Source organism: Pleurodeles waltl, chromosome 7 (assembly GCF_031143425.1).
Source record: "Pleurodeles waltl isolate 20211129_DDA chromosome 7, aPleWal1.hap1.20221129, whole genome shotgun sequence".
Lineage (NCBI taxonomy): Eukaryota > Metazoa > Chordata > Amphibia > Caudata > Salamandridae > Pleurodeles > Pleurodeles waltl.
This window is the reverse complement of record NC_090446.1, coordinates 9,989,600-10,011,002: the sequence shown is the minus strand read 5'-3', so window position 1 is coordinate 10,011,002 and position 21,403 is coordinate 9,989,600. Positions and strand designations below refer to the sequence as shown.

At 43.3% G+C, this 21,403-nt stretch overlaps 1 protein-coding gene across 3 annotated transcripts in view; it reads left to right on the top strand.

The window, feature by feature from the left end:
• LOC138303544 (zinc finger protein 250-like) overlaps positions 1-15,821 on the top strand; it is an 87,507-nt gene extending 71,686 nt beyond the window's left edge. For 2 of the 3 annotated variants that reach the window (XM_069242782.1, XM_069242781.1), the window contains exon 6: positions 15,515-15,821. In XM_069242782.1, the coding sequence (XP_069098883.1) occupies positions 15,515-15,531 (17 nt within the window). In that variant the 3' untranslated portion in view covers positions 15,532-15,821. Of the gene's footprint in view, positions 1-7,702; positions 7,812-15,514 lie in introns of those variants that run through there. The other variant, XM_069242783.1, reaches the window with a different exon arrangement.
• The last annotated feature ends 5,582 nt before the right edge of the window (positions 15,822-21,403 follow it).

Below are 21,403 nucleotides of genomic sequence, written 5' to 3'. Positions count from 1 at the left end.
GCAGGTACATTAATCACCAAAGCTATCTTGACACTTTTATTTTCACTTGAAAGTTGCTTGATTTACAAGGAACTTTGAAGTGCTTTAACAACTGCTGCACAAATAAAAACACAAAGGTGTTTCTGTCAGGCCTCAGTTGGAGAAGTATCTTTCTGTCATCCCAGGCCTGCGGACCCCCTGGGAATGTGTCACGGACCCCTGGGGGTCCGCGGACCACAGTTTGGGAAACACTGGTATAGAGAGAGAGAATAATAGAGATTCCAGGACTAAGCCTTGGGGATGACACCAATTGGCAATGGAAAGAGTGGATATTGGATTACTTTGAAACAGATGAAGTCTTGCCTTTCTCACCAGAGCCAGTGATACTGAGGGTATTGATGGAAGATAATAGCATGGGGTGTGGAACAGTACCAAAAGTTAAACCTTTGTTATAGTTAGGACAACCTTATTTATTCTTTCTATACAAGCCAAACCTAAGATGCACAAACATTACAAATTCTAAAGTTATATTTATACCTTAAATTTATACTTTACCCCACATTGAGATTAATATGACTTTATTTATTGTTTATCTACAAACTAAACTTGAACTACACAAAAATTGTAAAATTTAGTCTTTTACCTTTAATTTGTAATTTACGCAGCACCTTCCAATTATTATAACTCGCGCACCTCCATACACACTATACTCAACTTGTAGCCACACTATATTAACTATAACTCGCGTCTTCTGCATTCACTGATTATACCCTTTTATATTATCACTTGCCATCTAACATAATAGTATTTAGGATAATAGTTATTGCGTTTTAAAGCACATCTTTTGTGAGAACGGAGTGCGTGATGGAGTAGCGAGTTGCAGGAAATGTAGTGTGGCTACTTAGTTGAATACACTGTCGCCCTGATTACGAGTCTGGCGGTCACTAGACCTCTAGACTCACAGTGGCAGTCAGACCGCCTCCATTGCGGTGGTCCGAGCGCCATATTTTGACCATGGCGGTCATGGGACCGCCAGGATCAGAGATCCCGGGGGTCTGGCATGTGTGTTGCTCCTAATCCACCAGTGCAGTGTACCAGCCATTTCATGGCGGTAGCACCACCATGAAAAGGCTGGTGGAGAACAGGTGCAGGGGGCCCTAGGGGGGCCCATGCATTGCCCCTGCACTTACATTGGCAGTGCAGGGGTCCCCCGTGGCCAGCACCGTCGCAATGTTCACTGTCTTCTTTGCAGACAGTAAACATTGAGAGGGTGCTGGTGCACCCTACGCACTACAGCATTGCCGCCGGCTCAATTACGAGCCGGAGACAATGCTGTAGGCTGTTTCCTGCTAGGCCAGCAGGAAGAAACTCCGGTTTCTGCCCTCTGATGTAGGGGGAAACTCTTAATGGGCCTAGCAGGGAGGTAGCCAGTATAGCGGCAACCTCCCATCTGAAGTTCGGTGGGCTGTCTAAACTGGCCACCAAACTCGTACTGAGGCCCTGTGTATGGAGGTGCGTACAGTGGATTAGCATAGAGTGGAGTGGCGTACAGTGTAATAATGTATAGTGGAGTGGCATAGAGTGGAGTGGTGGATAGTGGAGTGATGTAGAGTAAAGTGTAATAATGTAGAGTGGAGTGGCTTAGAGTGGAGTGGTGGATAGTGGAGTGATGTAGAGTAAAGTGTAATAATGTAGAGTGGAGTGGCATAGAGTGGAGTGGTGGATAGTGGAGTGATGTAGAGTAAAGTGTAATAATGTAGAGTGGAGTGGCTTAGAGTGGAGTGGTGGATAGTGGAGTGATGTAGAGTAAAGTGTAATAATGTAGAGTGGAGTGGCATAGAGTGGAGTGGTGGATAGTGGAGTGATGTAGAGTAAAGTGTAATAATGTAGAGTGGAGTGGTGGATAGTGGAGTGATGTAGAGTAAAGTGTAATAATGTAGAGTGGAGTGGCATAGAGTGGAGTGGTGGATAGTGGAGTGATGTAGAGTAAAGTGTAATAATGTAGAGTGGAGTGGCATAGAGTGGAGTGTGGTACTTAAGACAGACAGCATGAAAGTGGGTGAATGGATGTAGATGTAATGTGGCAAGAATATAGATTATGAGGTGTAAGTGGTAATTGTTGGTAGTAGGTTTAAATAGTTTAGGTAGTGTTAAAGTTATAAATGTTAAACTACTTAGATATACGGTGTGCCGCAGTATGCTGTAGTAACGTTGCGGTACACCACGGTACATGCCAGTGCCAAAGCAGTAGATTGGCTAACAGCTGTCTTTACAAAATGTAAAAGTCACTCACATAGTTTTCAGCACACTTTCGCTGCATTCTGGTTTAGGGTCTTATATACTGCTAAGGAGTGAGTTTTTATTGATGTTCCCTACCTATTACCACTATATTAAAATGTTCCTAGGTAGAAAAACATATTCATATTTTTCAATATATTTTTACAGCATATTATGGAGAACCGCGCTATTTAAATACAAAAATAATAAGTAGCATAGAAATTTGTAAGTATTTCAGCTGTACTCCGTAGACTTTTTTCTAAAGAATTAAATATGTAAAAATAAAAAATTCACTCTAGTACACTATATACGTACAATATATTGTAGTACAGTACATTTTTTGTATATTTATTTGTTTTTTTTTTAAGTACAGTGCTTCCTATAAACAAAATATATTGAAACATATAAATAATATTTCCTACCTGTTAACACTTTAAAAGGGGGTAATAGGTAGGGAAAAAAATAAAAACCTAATGCTTACCTATATCAAAGGGAGTAATGCAGAAAACAGCCAAAGTGTAATAAAAACAACATGGCTGCCTTTAACTTTAATAAAGTCAGCCACTAGTCAATAACATAATGCCTTGTCATCACTAAGTTCCGCTGTAGTTTTGCGAAATACTTGAAACTTCCAGAACAATAGATATTACTAAGATAAACTGCCTTATAACTTAAAACATTAATTATTCTACTTATCTGTAGTACCTAAAAGGGTCATCTGCACACCATAATGTATAATCATGCCAAATTTCCATCCCCCACCAATGTAGAAAAGGTTATAAGTCTAGAAAGATTTGTGGAGATTTGTCAAACGGGGGCAAAGTTATTAGTGAAGTCCTATACCTGGGAATCCTGGAATCCTAGCTATAACTACAGAGTGGCTACTACCACTACCGCTCTGTAAGAAAGATATATATATGTATATAGATATATATGTTCGATGGCATGTGTAGCTGCAGATACACATGCTTGGCATTTACTTCTGCCATCTAGTGTTGGGCTGAGAGTGATACAAGTTGTTTTTCTTATAAGAAATGTTTTTGAGTCACGGGATCGAGTGACTCATCCTCTTCGGCTCCATTGCGCATGGGCATCGACTCCATGTTAGATTGTTTTCTTTCTGCCATTGGGTTCGGACGTGTTTCCTTTCGCTCCGATAGTTCGATTTGGAAAACTTTGAAAACGCTTAATTTTTCGACTGTATTGTATTGATTGCGTTACATCTTCTATCGACACTTCGGTACCGTCGGAGCAGACATCTCTACTCGCCCTTCGCTTCGGGCCGCGCACACCCAACTCGGGCCTCGTCGGGCTGACCACGTGGAAGACTCAAGGATCGGACTCCATTCCGATTATGTCCTCAGTGCCACGATAAATACCCTTATACAGACCAACACCTCGTCTGTAATCTTTGCCTTTCCCCAGATCATCAGGACGAAAATTGCGAGGCCTGCCGATCCTTCCGATCAAAAAAGACACTTCGGGACAGAAGAGCACGATGGCTCGAGAGGGCATCAAAGAGCTCCGAACATCTTGACGTCGAGGAGGAAGAGATTATGCAGACAGCAGTCTCCGTTCGAGGATCCGACTCTGACCAGGAATCCGAGGAAGACAGACCAGTCACGGCAGGACAGCATGTAAGTACGCCTGCCCCTGTACCATCTAAACCGAAATATAAGGCCTTGGGGACGCCACTGCCGGAAGGCCATGGCTCGACCCGAAAGAAGACACCCGGTGACCAAACCCCCGGTTCGGCACCGAAAAAGGCCACTCCTCCGAAGCCATCGGAGTTGACCAAAAGCTCCATCTCCGACTCGAGCAAACACCCCTCTTCTGAGTCGAAAGTTTGGAAGTCCCTTTCGGAGCCCAGACCATCCACAACGCCATCTTTTTTTATACAGAAAAAGCCAGCTCCTGAGCCGAAAAGAGCAGGTTACACTGAGGAGCATCGACTTTCTAAGACACTCAAAGAAAGCCATAAAACTACTGAGGAGGACTCCCAAATACAGCCAATACTGGAAGTAATGGATGAAAGGCAAGCCAGGAATCATATCCATAAAGAAACTGGCAGAAGTGTAACAGCACCTCCTCTAAAACCTAAGAGGAAATTAGCCTTTCAGGAGGAATTGGACACTACACAGCCTCCAGCTAAAGTGCCAAAGACAAAGGACAAATCTCCGCCTCCTCAATTTTGTCCTCCTCATTCTCCACACCTGCATATCTCTCCTACTACCAGTCCTAAACCAATGCAGTCACCATCACAGTCATTTGATTTGCAGCAAGACAATGTGGACCCATGGGATCTTTATGATCCAGACCCCATTCCCGACAATGACCCTGATTGCTATCCCTCTAAGCCTTCACCACTAGGGCTGCAGTATACCATAGTGTCACCATGCACACTGAACCATTGGAGGACGATTTTTAGTTTAATACACTCTCTTCCACACATACAACATACCAGTTGCACCCTATGCTCCCGGGCCTGCTAAAACATGGTGATCAAATATTTAGCAAGCCTGTCAAAGCAAGAATATTAACTCCTAGAGTAGAAAACAAATACAAGCCACCTCCCTCTGATCCTGTCTATATAACTCAGCAACTTCCTCCAGACTCAGTAGTGGTAAGTGCTGCCAGGAAGAGGGCAAACTCACAGTCGTCAGGTGATGTGCCCCCATCAGACAAAGAGAGTAGAAAATGAGTTGCTGCAGGGAAAAGAGTGGCATCCCAGGCAGCCAACCAGTGGAGAATAGCCAACTCACATGCGTTGTTGGCTAGATATGACAGGGCCCATTGGGAGGAGATGAAAGATATAATCCAGCATCTCCCCAAAGAACATCAAAAGAGGACACAGCAGATAGTGGAAGAAGGGCAAGCCATCACCAACAATCAGATTAGGTCTGCCCTAGACTCAGCAGACACAGCGGCCAGGAGCATCAACACTGCTGTAACAATCAGGAGGCATGCATGGCTCAGGTCCTCGGGGTTCAAACCCGAAATCCAACAAGTGGTGTTGAATACACCGTCCAACAAAAAACAGCTTTTCAGGCCAGAGGTGGACACTGCAATTGAAAAAATGCGTAAGGATTCAGACACAGCAAAAGCCATGGGTGCACTATACACCACACAATACAGGGGATCCTTTCGGAAACCCCAGTTTAGAGGTGTTCAAACTGCAGCGGCATCCACATCGCAGCCAAAACCGGCCTACCAACCTCAATACCAACAAGGTGTTTTTAAGAGCACATATAGAGGCCAGTACCCCAGAGGTAGAGTGAAATATCAAACACCTAAACAAGCCTCACAACACAGTTAACAGTGACTTGTTTCATTCCCTTCCACTCCACACCTCCCCTGTGGGAGGGAGACTGCAAACGTTCCACACCAATTGGCAAAACATTACCACAGACAATTGGGTATTATCAATTATCCGCAATGGCTATTGCCTAGAATTCATGCAAACTCCACCAAACATTCCACCAAAACCACACAAACTATCCACAGACCATATCACTCTGTTACAGGAAGAAGTCAAATCTCTATTACTCAAATAAGCAATAGAACCTGTGCCACAAATCAAGGACGGGAGTTTACTCACTGTATTTCCTCATTCCCCAAAAAGATGGCACTCTAAGGCCAATATTAGATCTCAGGACCCTCAATCTTTACATCCTGTCAGAACACTTTCACATGGTAACTCTCCAGGATGTTATCCCACTACTCCAAATACACGATTTGATGGCAACATTAGATCTCAAGGATGCCTTTTTTCATATACCCATCCATCCGGCGCACAGAAAATATCTCAGGTTTGTCATTCAAGGAAGCACTATCAGTTCAAAGTGTTACCCTTCGGAATAACAACAGCTCCAAGGGTATTCACAAAGTGCCTAGCGGTAGTCGCAGCCTCCCTAAGAAGACAACATATACATGTCTTTCCATATCTAAATAGGTTATGGACGATTGGCTAATAAAATCAAACAGTCATATGCAATGCCAAAACCATATGCATTACATACTACAAACCCTGCACACGCTAGGGTTCTCAATAAATTACCAAAAGTCGCAACTACAACCTGCGCAAATACAACAGTATTTAGGGGCAATACTAAATACTCAAAAAGCACTAGCAAGTCAAAATACGCAGAGAATACAAGCATTCCAAAATATAATTGCACAGATACAGACAGGTAAACGGTACACTGTCAGATTTGTCATGACGTTGCTTAAAGACTTTGCTGTACAAATGGCAAAAGACTTTGTCACTATCTAGCTCGGCGTGGATAGCACTGTGCTGATCCAATGCTTAAAAACTTTGCTAGATAAACAGACATTTGAGGTGAGCAAATCTAGAGTGTCGCTGGTGTTGCAGGGTGCTCTTTACTAGAGCTGCTCTCCACCTAAACTTGGGAACTACCCAGAGTTCTCTATTCTTCTTTTTTGCATAATTTATGCGTCACTCTAACCCTGAAAGGGATTTATTTTGACTTATACTGGGTGCTCCCTTGTGTCTGGACAAAGCTAAACCTCTCTGATGAGCTCTAAAGAGAGCGAAACACGTGTCAGGGGTTGCTTTTACTCATTCCAGGTTGGCTTGGACAGTATTTTATCAATCCAAAGCTGTAATACTGTGCCTGGAGTGGTAAATGGCTTTTGTCATTTTACAGCTCGGCAAGGTTGACACTGTGTCACACCTATGCTTAAAGAGTTTGCTGTACAAATGGCAAAAGACTTTGTCACTATCTAGCTCGGCATGGATAGCACTGTGCTGATCCAATGCTAAAAAACTTTGCTAGATAAACAGACATTTGAGGTGAGCAAATCTAGAGTGGCGCTGGTGTTGCAGGGTGCTCTTTACTAGAGCTGCTCTCCACCTAAACTTGGGAACTACCCAGAGTCCTCTATTCTTCTTTTTTGCATAATTTATGTGTGTCACTCTAACCCTGAAAGGGATTTTTTTTATATATATATTTAACTATCAGTTAAAATAATTCCTAGCTATTGTGAAGGAAAGTTTCAAAATTATTAAGGACACAGAGTTAAGACTGTGCTTTAAATTGAGAGACTCCAAGAAGTTAGAAGTTTCAGGATGAATACATGGCTTTATTCTGCACAAATAGGGCTATGGGCTAGAGGTGTGCCCTTACATATTATGATATGGACATTGATTGTTTGTTATATTCATAGGTTTGCATGCCATTCTTCATTGAAATTCAGTGCCTTCAATAATTTGGGGATGCCTTTGGTAAGAAAAAAGCAAATACTCTACCTCCACATGTGACATGTGATGTATAGCCTGGTGCTCCAATCCCTTGCATTATGATCTTCCTTTTTCACATCAATTACAGATCATGAAATAGACACAGTAAAGCAGATTTTTCATTGTGAAATGCAAAGACTTTGAGGAAACACGTTTGGCACAAATCTGTTATTGTTTTCACACCAGATCCTTAACATCAGACACAGATCCGGCAGCTGTAAAGGAAGCTCAACAAGACATTTCTCAACAAACATGGTTACTGGAAGAAGCACATTTAAGATTTGTTCAATATGGCTCGCTGTACAGGCAGATGAAACTGTTAATTTCAATAAAGGAGCTCTAGAATGAATAGTCCAAGTGTGTCACAATGCTCCTTTATCTGGTTATCCTGGTTTTCCACGTGTTGACGTGTTGCTTGTACATTTTTTCTGTTGCCCACATGTAAGAAAAACTATCGAAGGATACATAAGAATTTGTGTTACTTGTTTACATGTTAAGAAGTCATATTGAAAATGTGTAAGTCTATTACAACTTTTTCTTACTCCAACTCAGCCATAGTCAACCATCTGAATGAGCTTTATTGCTTTATTGCTGACTTACCTATTACAACACATATTCAATATACAAAGTCTCTCTAGTCCTGTAGCATCAGTTCCCGCGGTTCAATCAGTGGCAAAACAAGTCACACAAGAGATAGTTTGTCTACCCATCCTCCCTACTAATATTGTGTTAGATCAAGATATGCAATTTACTTCTAAATTCTGTTCTGTTTTATTGAACATTCTAGAAGTGAACTCATACAAATCCACCAGTAATCGCCCGCAGTCCGATGGTTAAATAGGAGAAACCTTAGCCATAGATCAATGTCTCTTAGTCATATAGTATCAAGATGGTTGGGGAAGGTGGATCCCACCTGCAGAATGTGTATACAATAGGTAACTTGCAGTCATCACCATTGTATTTTTCGTATGGATTTCACCCTAGGATGCCGCCCACTCATGAACCATTAAGAACAGTAACCTCAGTCAAAGCTCTTCTCTTGTCCATTCATGAAATCCAAAAACAGATTGCCAAACATCTGAACGCTGCAGAGAGAACCTATAAACATCCTGCTGACCGTCATCAATGATTTACTCCCAATTATAAAGTTGAGGATTCAGTTTAGCCCTCCACCTGTCATTACATCCTCCGGGATATCATGTGAAGTTCAGACCTAGATCGATTGGCCCGCTTCACATTTCCCAGACAATCAATACAGTTGCAGAGCATCTCTTCTGGCCCATTCATTCGCACATACATCTGGTTTCCCTGTCTACTAAAACCCTCCTTGTGCCTCTCACTCTATTTTCCATCAGGAAGCTTTTGATGGATCTCCATGAAGAACGGATGACTGGAATTATACCAAATTTGGGATGAAATTAGACCTTTACTCAAGGACATTTTCAGGAAATTGGCACTAGAAAAGTGATTGTGGTAGACCTCAAGCCGACTTGTCAAACTCAGAAATAAAGAAAGAGGTATCTGAACTCTTACTCTGCAGATTGTTTGTGGATTTACAAAAATCCAATAAAAAATAGGGACACAGCAATGGGCATGGAAGCTTTTTCTCTCATTATCTATTGCAGGTTTGCAAATCCCACTCCAAATCCACTGCGATTGAGGCCCTTGGGCCAAACCCCAGGCATGCAAGGGCAAAAGCCATGAGCTAGTGTTAACCACCTGTAGGAATTGGGCCTTTGATCAGGCTCTAGTTCAATCCTGCAGCGCACAGCTGTAGTGTTTGATGAAATAAAAACTGTGAAAAAACAAGGTTACAATGAAGGTATGGTTAGCTTTGGTTATAACGCCTTAAGAATATGTTATAAAAATCTAGTTAAATTAGTTATGGTTACTCATTAAAACTAAAATAAACTACTGACATTTTCAGGTTAAGATGAGGAGCACAATTCATAACTCGCACCTGCATAACTAGCGAATTTCTGTTTTTCAGTATCAATTCCTACATATAACTACATTTTGACTTAAGTTTTTAGGGGGACCTTCTGACTCATACTTTGAAGGAAATTAAAGCATAATATATGCCTCTGCTCCTGACGGAGAATTGAGGGGCATCAATCACATTAAAGTGTACTGTTTCAAAGTGTGTCCCAAAACAAGTAAGAGCAATCTCTTAGGTGTGACAACAGGTAGGTCCAGAAGATATCACGGTTCCATCAACTTTGTCAATCACTTTAGGGTTTTGATGCGCACAGGTGTTATTGCTAAACTACGAGCAAATCCAATATCAATGATGTTGCCTTTAATCCTTCAACCTAACAAACCCACTACTCGATCTTAGTTGTCTGGTAAACACATAAACATTGGAATAGTAAACAACAGCAACAGCTCTTTATAAAGTGTTGGCTGTGCTGTTATGTACAGCTAACCAGCGTGCATGTAGATCCTAACAAGCTCTCTCGTTTCTAGATGCCCTTCATACTTTGTCTCTGCTGTTACCGCAGCTGGCATTTTTTATTTCAAATTTCATTTTGGCTTTTTTCTGCAATCTTTTGGAAAAAATGGCCGGATTTACCACAGAACAAACATTAATTTAGAAGCACCTTTTAGTTTTTTTGCTTATCCTTTCCTAGTGCCCTTTCGAGACCTCCTGTCTGCATTCGTTCAAAGATGTTACTCAGTTTTTATGTCTTCTACTTCATGAGAACAGACAGCCCCAATTTACCATCACCTTTGGTTTTACCTGAGCGTCTTTCATTCAGTCTATTATGGACATGCACTACTAAATCCTGCCAAGGGATTCACTATTCTATGTCAGGACCGGAGGCTCAGATTATGCTTCTCTTTCTATGCTTTATTTTCACACAGCAGCCAATAGGAGAGGATATTGTTAAAGGAAAACATATCCCAGCATTCATAGTATATACAATACAACCATAGAGAACAGAGTATATAAACCAAAGAGGCTAAAGAACTTCCTCTTTCTTTGCTGCTTCCGCAGCCAGTTAAGTGCTTTACCTCTTTACCATTGTTTCTCTGACGGTGTTGCTATGCGCGCTGTGTTTAGTCGCGCGGCATATTTTCTGTGGAGTGGGAGCGGGAGTGTGTCGGGTCATTCCTGACGCGGAGATATTTCTCCGTAGGTTGAGGTGGTTTCGGCTGTTGTTTTTCCTGCGGCCTGACGCGCGCGCGCTCTCTCTCTCCTCACTTGCACGCCCTCTCAAGACACGCACCCGCGCTTGCTCGTTGCTCCTGGCGCCCGTTTTTTAATGAAACGCGCGATCAGAGGACGAGACGGTGCGAGTGCCTAGTTGGTCCCAGCGACGATTCCTTAAGCCTTTGCAAGGGTTGTCCAGCAATTTTGCCTATAGTTTTTGCCTGAACGCCTCTTCCTCACTCCCTGATGCCCTGACATCACGTGACCAGGGTTGGATAAATCAGATTAGGCGCTGCCTAGAGTGCTGCAGGCTGGCTCCCTCCACACTCTAAATTATTTTAAAGCAGTGTTTTTTATCCCTGCTGGGGTTTGCACTCCCCCTGATTGTAGTCTTGTACTACCCAGAATCCACGTGTTCCACGTGACAGAGATACTATGACCCAGTCATATACTTATGAGGACGAGGAATATTTTAGGAATGAGCCTCCGTTTCTTGATGATAATTTGGTGGGCGCACTAGACAATACCGTGCAGCTCTCGGTAAATAAGGCACTGGCGAAGGCTCTGGGGCCCCTCACCCATCATTTTGAGAGCTTTGCGCGCCAAAAAGGTTGGCTGCCCCACATTGCGCCTTCGGATGAAGCGCTATCTGACCAGCCCTCTACCTCCAAAGGTAAGGCTAAAGCCAAGACTTGGGCCCACTCCGACATTTTCAGGAAATTGTCCTCCTCCATTCAAAAGGAGCACGGTTATAGCTCCTCTCAAGCGCAAGACGCTTATGGTTCAGATTCAGACCAGACGTCCTCCAAATCTTCATCCGAGTCTGATTCTGAGGAGGATCTCGGGGTCCGGCCGGGCCCGAGCAAACGCAAGAACTCGGAGTCCGCTAAAGCCCCGCCTCCCAAAGCCCCTCGTGTATTGACCTTCAGCCCGGAGGAGATCGTCCACCCCCGCTCCTCAAGATGGGTTCCTCCGCCCGAGGGGGCAGAATACCTCCAAAACCATATCAGGGCAGGTTTCGACAAGGACGTGAGGGCCAGGCTTCGCGCTGAGTGCCCTCGCCCAGACTTGGAGGGTAAGGTCACGGATACACCAGACGTGGATCCTACGATGGTCACCTTCTTAAGGAAATGGGCTAAGGACCCCAAAAAGGGCCTAGACCGTGCTTGGCGCTCTTGCCAAGACAAGCTCCTTGACCTCTCTGGCCCTCTAGCAAAGATCTTGGAGATGGCTTACGCAGCCAAGGAGTCTCAGTCCCCTATCGATCCTGACATCCTGGTAGGGTGGGCTCAGAGAGCCATTTGCCATCTAGGCAATGCCAACGTGGCCCTATCGACAGAAAGGAGACGCTCTATCCTAATGAGAATCGACCCTCAGCTCACTGAACTCGCCACCTCTGAAGCGGGCCCGGTGGCCCAGGGACTCCTGTTCGGGGCCCCCTTCATTAAGGACTTGGCCAAATTTGCTGCGACCTTCAATACCATGGATAAAGCCCAACTGTCGCTCAAAAAAGTCTTCAGAGAGACTCTTTTTCGGAGAGCCGGACGTCTGCGGGGTCGCTCGTCTGGCCGCTCTTATTATCAAGGCCCCAGACGAGATGCCCTGTCCAGGGGCTGTGGATACTACAAAGAGCAACAATCAAGCTCCACCTTCTATCCATCGGGGTCCCCGAGGAGGTAGGGGCCAGTACCGCAAGAACTCATACAGAGGTCAGCAAGGAGATACCCAGGATCGCACAAATTCAGGTGAGAATAATCCACCCTTCCGAGGTGGTTCTTGGGGGCAGGGTACAAACTTGTTTGACGGAGTGGAAAAAATTATCCAGGGACCCCTGGCTGTTACAAACCGTTCAAGGGTTCAGATTGGAATTTTACCAGACCGCTTATCAACAATCCCCCCCTCCGCTTCCCCATTTTTCCCGTTCCGATATAGACATCATAGACTTGGAGGTGCAAGCGCTCCTCAAGAAGGGTGCTATTTGCCAAACTGTCCCCCATCCCAGGGGTTTCCTAAGCCCCATTTTTCTGGTGGACAAGAAAGGAGGAGGATCGCGTTTGGTCCTAAATCTCAAGGAATTCAATGCATGGCTGGTCTACCGACATTTCAAGATGGAAGGAATACATCTCCTCAGAGATATACTGCAAGAAGCAGATTGGTTAGTGCGGCTAGACCTAAAGGACGCTTATCTAAGCGTTCCCATTTTCCCACCTCACCGGCGTTTCCTTCAGTTTCTCTGGCAGGGCCAGTGCTTCGAGTTTCAAGTACTCCCTTTTGGGCTTTCCTCCGCTCCTTGGTGCTTCACCAAGGTGATGAGGCCTGTGGCGAATCCCTTCGCGCAAGGGGTGTGCGCCTGATAGTTTACCTCGACGACCTGATCATTATGGCTCAGGACCCCCTTATCCTGCAGGTCCACTTGTCTTGGACGATCTAGCTTCTTCAGGATCTGGGTTTCATAATCAACCAACCCAAGTCTTGTCTCCGTCCGTCGCAACAGATCGAGTTTCTGGGCTTCAAGATAGACTCGGTGACAGCTCAGTTGATCCTCCCTCCTCTGAAGGTGCGCAGTATCAAGAAGGAATTGCGCCTACTTTTGTCCAGTCAGAAAGTGTCATTGAGGAGTTTAGCCAGGATGGTGGGTCTTTTATCATCCTCGATCCAGGCTATTTTCCCGGGCCCGCTACACTACAGAGCCCTCCAACGGCTCAAGATTTCTCACCTCCAGAAGGGCTTGTCTTATACGGACTTAGTTCCTCTGAATCCAGAGGTCCACTCGGAGATAACCTGGTGGTTAGAGCACATGGAGGCCTGGAATGGGCGAGCGATTTTCGGCACATCCCCGGATGTTATTCTGGAATCGGATGCCAGCAGATGGGGCTGGGGAGCCCATTGCGGGGATGTGACCACGGGGGCCGTTGGTCGGAGGAGGAGCTCCGCCTCCACATCAACTGCCTGGAGCTTTTAGCCGGAACCTTTGCAATCCGGAGTGTCTCCCTTCTGAAGACGGATTGTTGCATTCTCTTGAGAATGGACAACATCTCCGCGGTCAGATATGTGAACAAACTGGGGGGCACGAGATCTCAGACCTTAGCTCGCATTGCCAGGGATTTCTGGCAATATTGCCTCCAACATCGCATCTCAGTGATTGCGGAATACCTTCCGGGGACTCGCAACACAGTGGCGGATTGGAATTCCAGATTCCTGCGGGATTCCAGCGATTGGATGCTGCTCCCAAAAGTGTTTGCCTCTCTCAACCAGAAATGGGGCCCTTTCTCGATAGATCTATTTGCCTCGAGATTGAATCGCCAGCTTCCTCTCTTCTTCAGCTGGAGACCAGATCCCGGAAGCGATGGCCACCGATGCCTTTCTCCAGGACTGGTCACCCCATCTAGCTTATGCCTTTCCCCCATTCAGCATGATTCCTCGGGTCCTTTTCCAAGTCCGACGTCTGAGAACGGAGATTGTGTTGATAACCCCTCTTTGGATGGCTCAAGCCTGATTCCCCTTAGCACTAGACCTTCTGTGCGACTCACCTCTCCTAATCCCTCCTCTTCACAACCTTCTCCTGGACCCTCTGGGGAACCTGCACCCCTTGATTGTTCAAGGCAAGTTACACCTGGTGGCCTGGAGAATTTCAGGCATCATTGGTTCCTTCCATGCATTTCAGAACAAGCTTCCAGTTTCATCCTACAAGCCTGGTCCTCCAATACACACAAGCGGTATTCCTCTGCTTGGAAGCGATGGATTCATTGGTGTGAGGAACGGGATTCCGATCCCTTTAACGCTGATGTCAGTTTAGTGGTCAATTTTCTGGCTTCACTTGCAGCTGCAGGCCTAGCTTACAGATCGATCAATAATTATAGATCCGCCATTTCAGCAGGTCATTTACCAGTTTTAGGTAAACCTATTGGTGAGCACCTTATTGTCTGCAAATTAATGAGGGGTATTCGTCTGTCGAACCCCCCGCGTCCCAGATATTCTTCCCTTTGGGACGTCAACGTAGTTCTTACGTTCATTTCGTCTTGGCCGGACAACAGATTCCTTTCACGCAAACAACTCTCGGCCAAATTAACCTTATTACTATGCCTCATTTCATGCAAGAGGGTATCTGATGTACGTTCCCTTGATCTGCAGGGCAGGATTTTTTCTCCTACGGGAGTTTCCTTTTCGATCTCCAAACGTACTAAGACGGGCACCAATTCAGTGTCTTACCCTTCCTTTCCTCATAATCCCAAACTATGTGTAGTACAGTGTTTAAAGGCCTATGAATCGGCTACAGAAGAATTTCGTGCAGACCCTAGAGGTCAATTGTTGATTGCACTACAGAAGCCTTTCAAGCCAGTCTCGTCGGCTACTTTAGCCAGATGGATCAGATGGCTTCTTTCTGAAGCAAGGATTAATGTCTCCATGTTTGGAGCTCATTCAGTCCGTGGAGCTATGGCTTCAAAGTCCTTTAATTTAGGCATGAGGTTGGAGGACATTATGAAGGCGGCAGACTGGTCTTCGGAATCTACTTTTAAGACTTTCTATCATAAACCCATTGTAGACATTGCATCAATCGTGGTTGATCAGCTTTGAACTAGCATAATCTGAGCCTCCGGTCCTGACATAGAATTAAAAAAATTCAAGCTTACGCGTTAAGAATTTTCAATTCTATTAAGGACACGGAGTCGAGGATTATCCCCCCCTAGTGGACGATAAGACCTCTGCTTACGAGTTAAGTATACTGTTTTCATTTAATGTCTCATTGTCTTACCCACCCAGTGATGTTATCAGTGCATGTAAGTTGTGGACATTGGTTCTATGACATATACTATGATTAGTTTTTCGTTTTCTTCCCTTCTCAGGTGTTGATCAGAGTTGAAGCTCTTCATTCCGGGGACTTTATCAGATTGGATGTTGCATCATTCCTTATCCGGAGTGGCTGTGTTCTCCTGGATCTTTGGATTGTGTTCTTGTTCGATTTGATGTTGATACACTTCATTGACTTTTACTGACTGAGATTTCGCAAAGAAAGAGGAAGTTCTTTAGCCTCTTTGGTTTATATACTCTGTTCTCTATGGTTGTATTGTGTATACTGTGAATGCTGGGATATGTTTTCCTTTAACAATATCTTCTCCTATTGGCTGCTGTGTGAAAATAAAGCATAGAAAGAGAAGCATAATCCTCGCCTCCGTGTCCTTAATAGAATTGAAAATTCTTAACGCGTAAGCTTGACATTTTTTTATTCTTGCCAGGGCACCCTTTAGTTCCCCTCAGGTTCTTTGATAAAAAACAGAAGACATTTTTTTTCCCTTCAGGCCACTCTGTTTCCAGCACCGACCCATTAAAACTCATAATATTGGAAAAGACATGGCAACAATGACTACAAGCTGGCCGCATATACCAGAAACAGTTCAGTGGTAAAATATTGGCTTAATGGTGCTCAATAACACAATAACACATCAATTGCTACCATGTGTAAGCTGGAAATACCAGTTAATATGAAGAAATGGACGATCTATAGATTGGACAATTGGATATACAGCATACGAATTGAAGTCACTGTTATTGGCTGATGTCATATAGAAAGTTGACATTTTGAGTTTCATTTTTTAATGGAATCTCACGTGAATAGACCGCTTTTTTATTGTGCTCTCAAAGGATTGACAAGCATTTGTTGACCTTTTCTTTGTATATACAAATGTATTATTAAAGCGATTAATGATTTGATTTAATTTGGACACCCATATGATTCCACATTCTTGATTGTCTGTTTTCTTTCACCTCTTACTCATTTCCAATGGCACTTCCATATGCCATTGGACAGCGCCCCTCGGGGGCTCAGGATTGTTATACACGCAGCTGAATAATTGAGGTCCGGGAAGGGATGTGAACACAGGCCCATCTAGCGAAATACTGATCTTGAATTTTTGAGTAAAATCTTTTTTTTAGCCTGGCAGTTAGGCCTCTGGTTTTAAAATAATGCAGTTTAAATAGTACTAAAATAATTTGAAATTGATTTGTGTTGTGTGTGTAAGCACATTCCTTGATGGAATGTATGGCTAGTGACGCAAGAGAGTTCCAATGTCCACGACGTTGGAATGCTCTTGGAGTCAGTTGAGCCAGGACGCACTGCTGTACAGACCTGTTCCCTTTTACTGTACTGGCGTTCTTAATAAAGAAGAAATAGCTCTTACTTCAACTCTTTGGCTCTGTATCTCATTCAAGGATTTCACCACTACAATTTGGCGAAGAGAGTGGTTGAAGCGCGACTTGACCAGCGTCCAGAAAGGATCTCAGCGTATGCGTGTGTCTCATCTTCATTACCGTGGCTTTCGTCTACACCATCTTCAAACAGGTTTTCATTTTTATGATTTTTATTTAAATTGGACATTTCCTGAATTGAAAGTGACGAGACGCGCAAGCGGATATCGTTGAGGCCCACGAGCCGTTCAACGCGCACCCGTCATCACTAGGGAAACGGTGATCTTCTCACGTCTCATAATGCTTTAGCGCGTTTAACCCGCACACGTCGTATCCAGGGAAACAGACGCGTTCCTTCGCGTCTCCCAAGGAATTAGCGCATTTCCGTAGGAACGGAAACAACGCATGCACTACGGCACGGTCTACTAGCGGAGAGTCTCCTAAGCAACCAGAGACGCTCTGCACATTGTTCGGCACGCTGCTGTTTGGGAATTAGCGTATTAAGGAAGAACAAAGAAGGAAAAAAAAAAAAAGAACCAAGTTTTGAAATTAAAAAAAAAAAAAGGGAACAGGTCTTAGAAATGTTTTTTTATCTCTTTCTCTTTGTGCAAATTACTAAACGGTGCATTAAGGTGTGGGTGTCATGGCACAGTCTGCACAACCTAATTTTACTATTATTCCACCACAAGCATTTTGGGCTGCAGGGAATGCTCCTCCAGTTAAATGGACTGAATGGAAGGATTATTTTTTTAACTATATAGGAGCCATTGATCTTGAGAACAAAATGCCTGCAGAACAGAAGAAGAGACTCTTGCTACATTCATTGGGGCCTATTGATTTGAAAACGTATAATAAGATGCAGAAGGGCCCTTTTAGTGGTGACATATGTGTTTTTAATGTTGCAATGCAAGATCTTGACAGATATTTTGCACCAAAAGTTTGTGTTGGAATTACTCGTTATAAGTTTTTCAAAAGGAAACAAGAAAAGGGGGAGTCTGTGGATGACTATGTGGCAGACTTAAAAAAATTGGCTCTTGACTGTAAGTTTGGTCCTATACATGATGATTTGATACGGGATCAAGTAGTTATGCATGGCAACAATCAATCTATTCAAGAAAGGTTATGGATCAATGGTGATTCCCCGCTGGAGGAGATATTGGCCATTCTTGGAAGGCAGAAATTTCTGGAAGGTGTGTTTCAGAATTAAAGTCAACAGAGAGGAGTGTTGATAACATTTTCAAAATTACTAATCGTAGAACACAGAAGGAACAGAAAACATCACAGAGTAATGACAATGAGAAGAGGTGTTATAGGTGTGACAGTAAAGAGCACCTGGCATATGCTAAGTCGTGCCCGGCTTTGAAATTGAAATGCAGCAAATGTGGAATTGTAGGCCACTTTGCGAAGGTCTGCAGGAGTAAAAAGAGAATAGTCAAGTGTATATTGGGAAGTGATGCTCACACAGGAATTGAGAACGAAGAATATTCCTCGGAATCTAGAGACGTTACTGAGGATGGAAACTTTATCCTGAATATAACTGATGCAGAGACCAAAGGGAAACCAATGTGTGATATGCAAATTGGTGGGATTCCAATTACTATGTATGCCGATTCTGGCTCACCCTTCACCATTGTGAATGAAGAAGTGTGGAATACAACATTTGTGAATAAATTAGGAAAACAATTGTCGCAACCAGATGTCCGGCCAGAGAGCTATACTGGGGACAAAGTTGATCTCCTAGGTTTCAGATGGCTCTTATTCTCTTTTAAAAATAGGTGTACCAGAGGAAAATTGTATGTATCAAAAAGGGGGCCATCAGTCCTTGGATGGAAAGATCAAGGAAAACTTCAGATGATCCTGGATTCTAACAGCAGAGAAAAAGTGTTAATAGTTGGTGATGGGGTTTCTTTAACTATGGAAATGGAAAGAAGATTTCCTAAAGTCTTTGGTACGCTATTAGGAAAATTGGTAGGTTTTGAACATGAAATAGTATTGAAGAAGAATGCCATACCAAAAATTCATAAAGTGAGATTGGTACCCTTGATGATAAGGGATGAAGTTTCGAAAGAGTTGGAGAAGTTGGTACGTATGGATGTTATTGAACCGATAGAGAATGCAGAATGGATTTCTCCGGTGGTTATCGCTCGACGCAGCAATGGGAGGATCCGCTTATGCGTCGATTTGAGATATTTGAATGAAAATATTGTGATCGATCGCTTTCCTTTACCTAAGATCACTGAAATGGTTTCCAATCTAAAAGGTGCTAGTTGGTTCTCTACAATTGACTTATCTGCTGCTTATCATCAGATTCCTTTGAGAACTGAATCAAGGAAATTGACAGCTTTCATCACGCCTTTTGGATGTTTCCAGTACAAAAGGATGCCTTTTGGACTAGCGTCTGCAGCTGCAGTTTTTCAAAGACTAATGCATAAACTATTCGGAAAATCTTTAGGAGTGATGTGTTTCCAAGATGATATTTTGGTATTTGGATGTGATCGTAAGGTGCATGATGAGAGATTGGAACATGTTTTGGGGGTGTTGGAGAGTAAGGGTTTGACGGTAGAACTGAGCAAGTGCAAGTGTGCCAGGAGAAGTGTGGAGTATTTGGGGCATGAAATCAGTGGTGATGGAGTGAAACCAAAGGCGTCGTTAGTTAGCGCCATTGTTAGTGCAGCGACCCCCACTACTAAGGAGGAAGTAAGATCATTTTTAGGGATGGCAGAATTTTGTGCAAAATTTGTTCCGAATTTTGCTGAAAAGGTTTATAATTTGAGACTTCTTCTTAAAAAGAATGCTCATTTTATTTGGAGTGATGTATGTGAGCAGGAATTTGGAAATATTAAAGAATATTTGAGCAAAGTTGCGAATTTAGGAAGTTTTGACCCTGAACTGGATACCGTCATAACTACTGATGCTAGCAATAAGGGATTAGGTGCAGTTTTATCACAGAAAGATATAGATGGAAGGGAGAGGATAATATTGTTTGCTTCAAGATTATTATCACCTTCTGAGGAGAAGTACTCTGTTATTGAAAAGGAGGCTTTAGCATGTGCTTGGGCTTTGGAACACTTTTGTACATTTATTTGGGGTAAGAACATCACTATTCAATGTGATCACAAGTCTTTGATTAAGCTACTTACATCGGAAGGTAGCGTTTTTGCTTCTGCGAGAATTTTGAGATTGTCCATGCGTATGAAAGATTTCATATACCGCATTGTGTACGTTCCTGGGAGAAACAATTTGATGGCAGATTGTTTATCAAGGTTGCCAGGCCCGTTGAAAAGTTGTGTGGCTGATCTTTGGGAGGATTATAGCATTGCTCTTATACATGATACTGGTAGTTCTTCTCTTGATAAGGAATCTTGGGATAATGAGATGGATAAGGATCCTGACTTGAAATTGGTATGGAAGTTCATTTTGGAAGGTTGGCCTAGGAAGGACCAACTTACTGAGCAGAATAAGCACTTTTGGGAGGTTAGACATGAACTATCCATAGAAGGAAGTGTCATCATGAGGGGCAGTAAAATTATTCCACCGTGTGGTATGAGGGATGTTGTTTTGAATTTGTGCCATGAAGGTCATTTTGGCATTGTTCGTACCAAATCAGTTGTTAAGGATTTATTTTGGTGGCCGGGAATGGACAAAGCAGTGGAAAGGTTTGTAAGATCCTGTAAAGTGTGTTCATCAGCGGACAAAAGCTTGTGTACCTTGAGACCACCCATGGAACAAGTTCTCTTGCCTAAACAACCTTGGGAGTGTGTTGCTGTAGATTTGTTTGGTCCTGTAGGGGATGAACAAGAATATGTAATTGTTCTTATTGATCTATTTTCTAAATGGCCCGAAATCGGTATAATAGAAAGAGCTGACACTGCAAATGTGCTGGAGTTTATGGATAAGGTATTTTTATCTGAAGGTATTCCAGCGAAGTTGTTAAGTGATAACGGTGTGCAATTTGTTTCAGATGCTGCTAGAATGTATTTTGAAAGAGTGGGAATTAAACACAAAATTACGTCTTTGTATAATCCCAGTGGCAATGGTACTGTGGAGAGATTTAATAGGGTCATCAAAAATGTCATTCAAAGCTCTATGAGTAAATGCGATTGGCACACGGCTGTATTCAAAGCGTTGTGGGCATACAGAATTACTGAAAATCTAACTACTGGATTGAGTCCTTATGTCATTATGAGAGGTAGGAAACCCAGGGGTAAGCATAATCCTGCGTGGTTGTGTGATGTGGGTGCGGAGCATTGGTCTGTGGAATCGGTGAGGGATAATTTGGACAAATCAATAAAAAAAAAAAGTTGTACTATGACCACTGACATCATGTGAAACCGGTAAAGATTGCTGTGGGTGATTGGGTACGGGTTAAGAAACCTTATAGAGTTAAGAAGAATGAAAGCCAATATTTTGAACCAGAACAAGTGATGGAAGTGTTGCATAATGCTGTTAGATTGAGTGATGGAAAGGTTTGGAATCTTAAACGCATTGCCTTGATTAACAATAAGGAGCATATTGTGCGGGAAGCTGTTGGTCGTAAGTTTGAGAAAGGA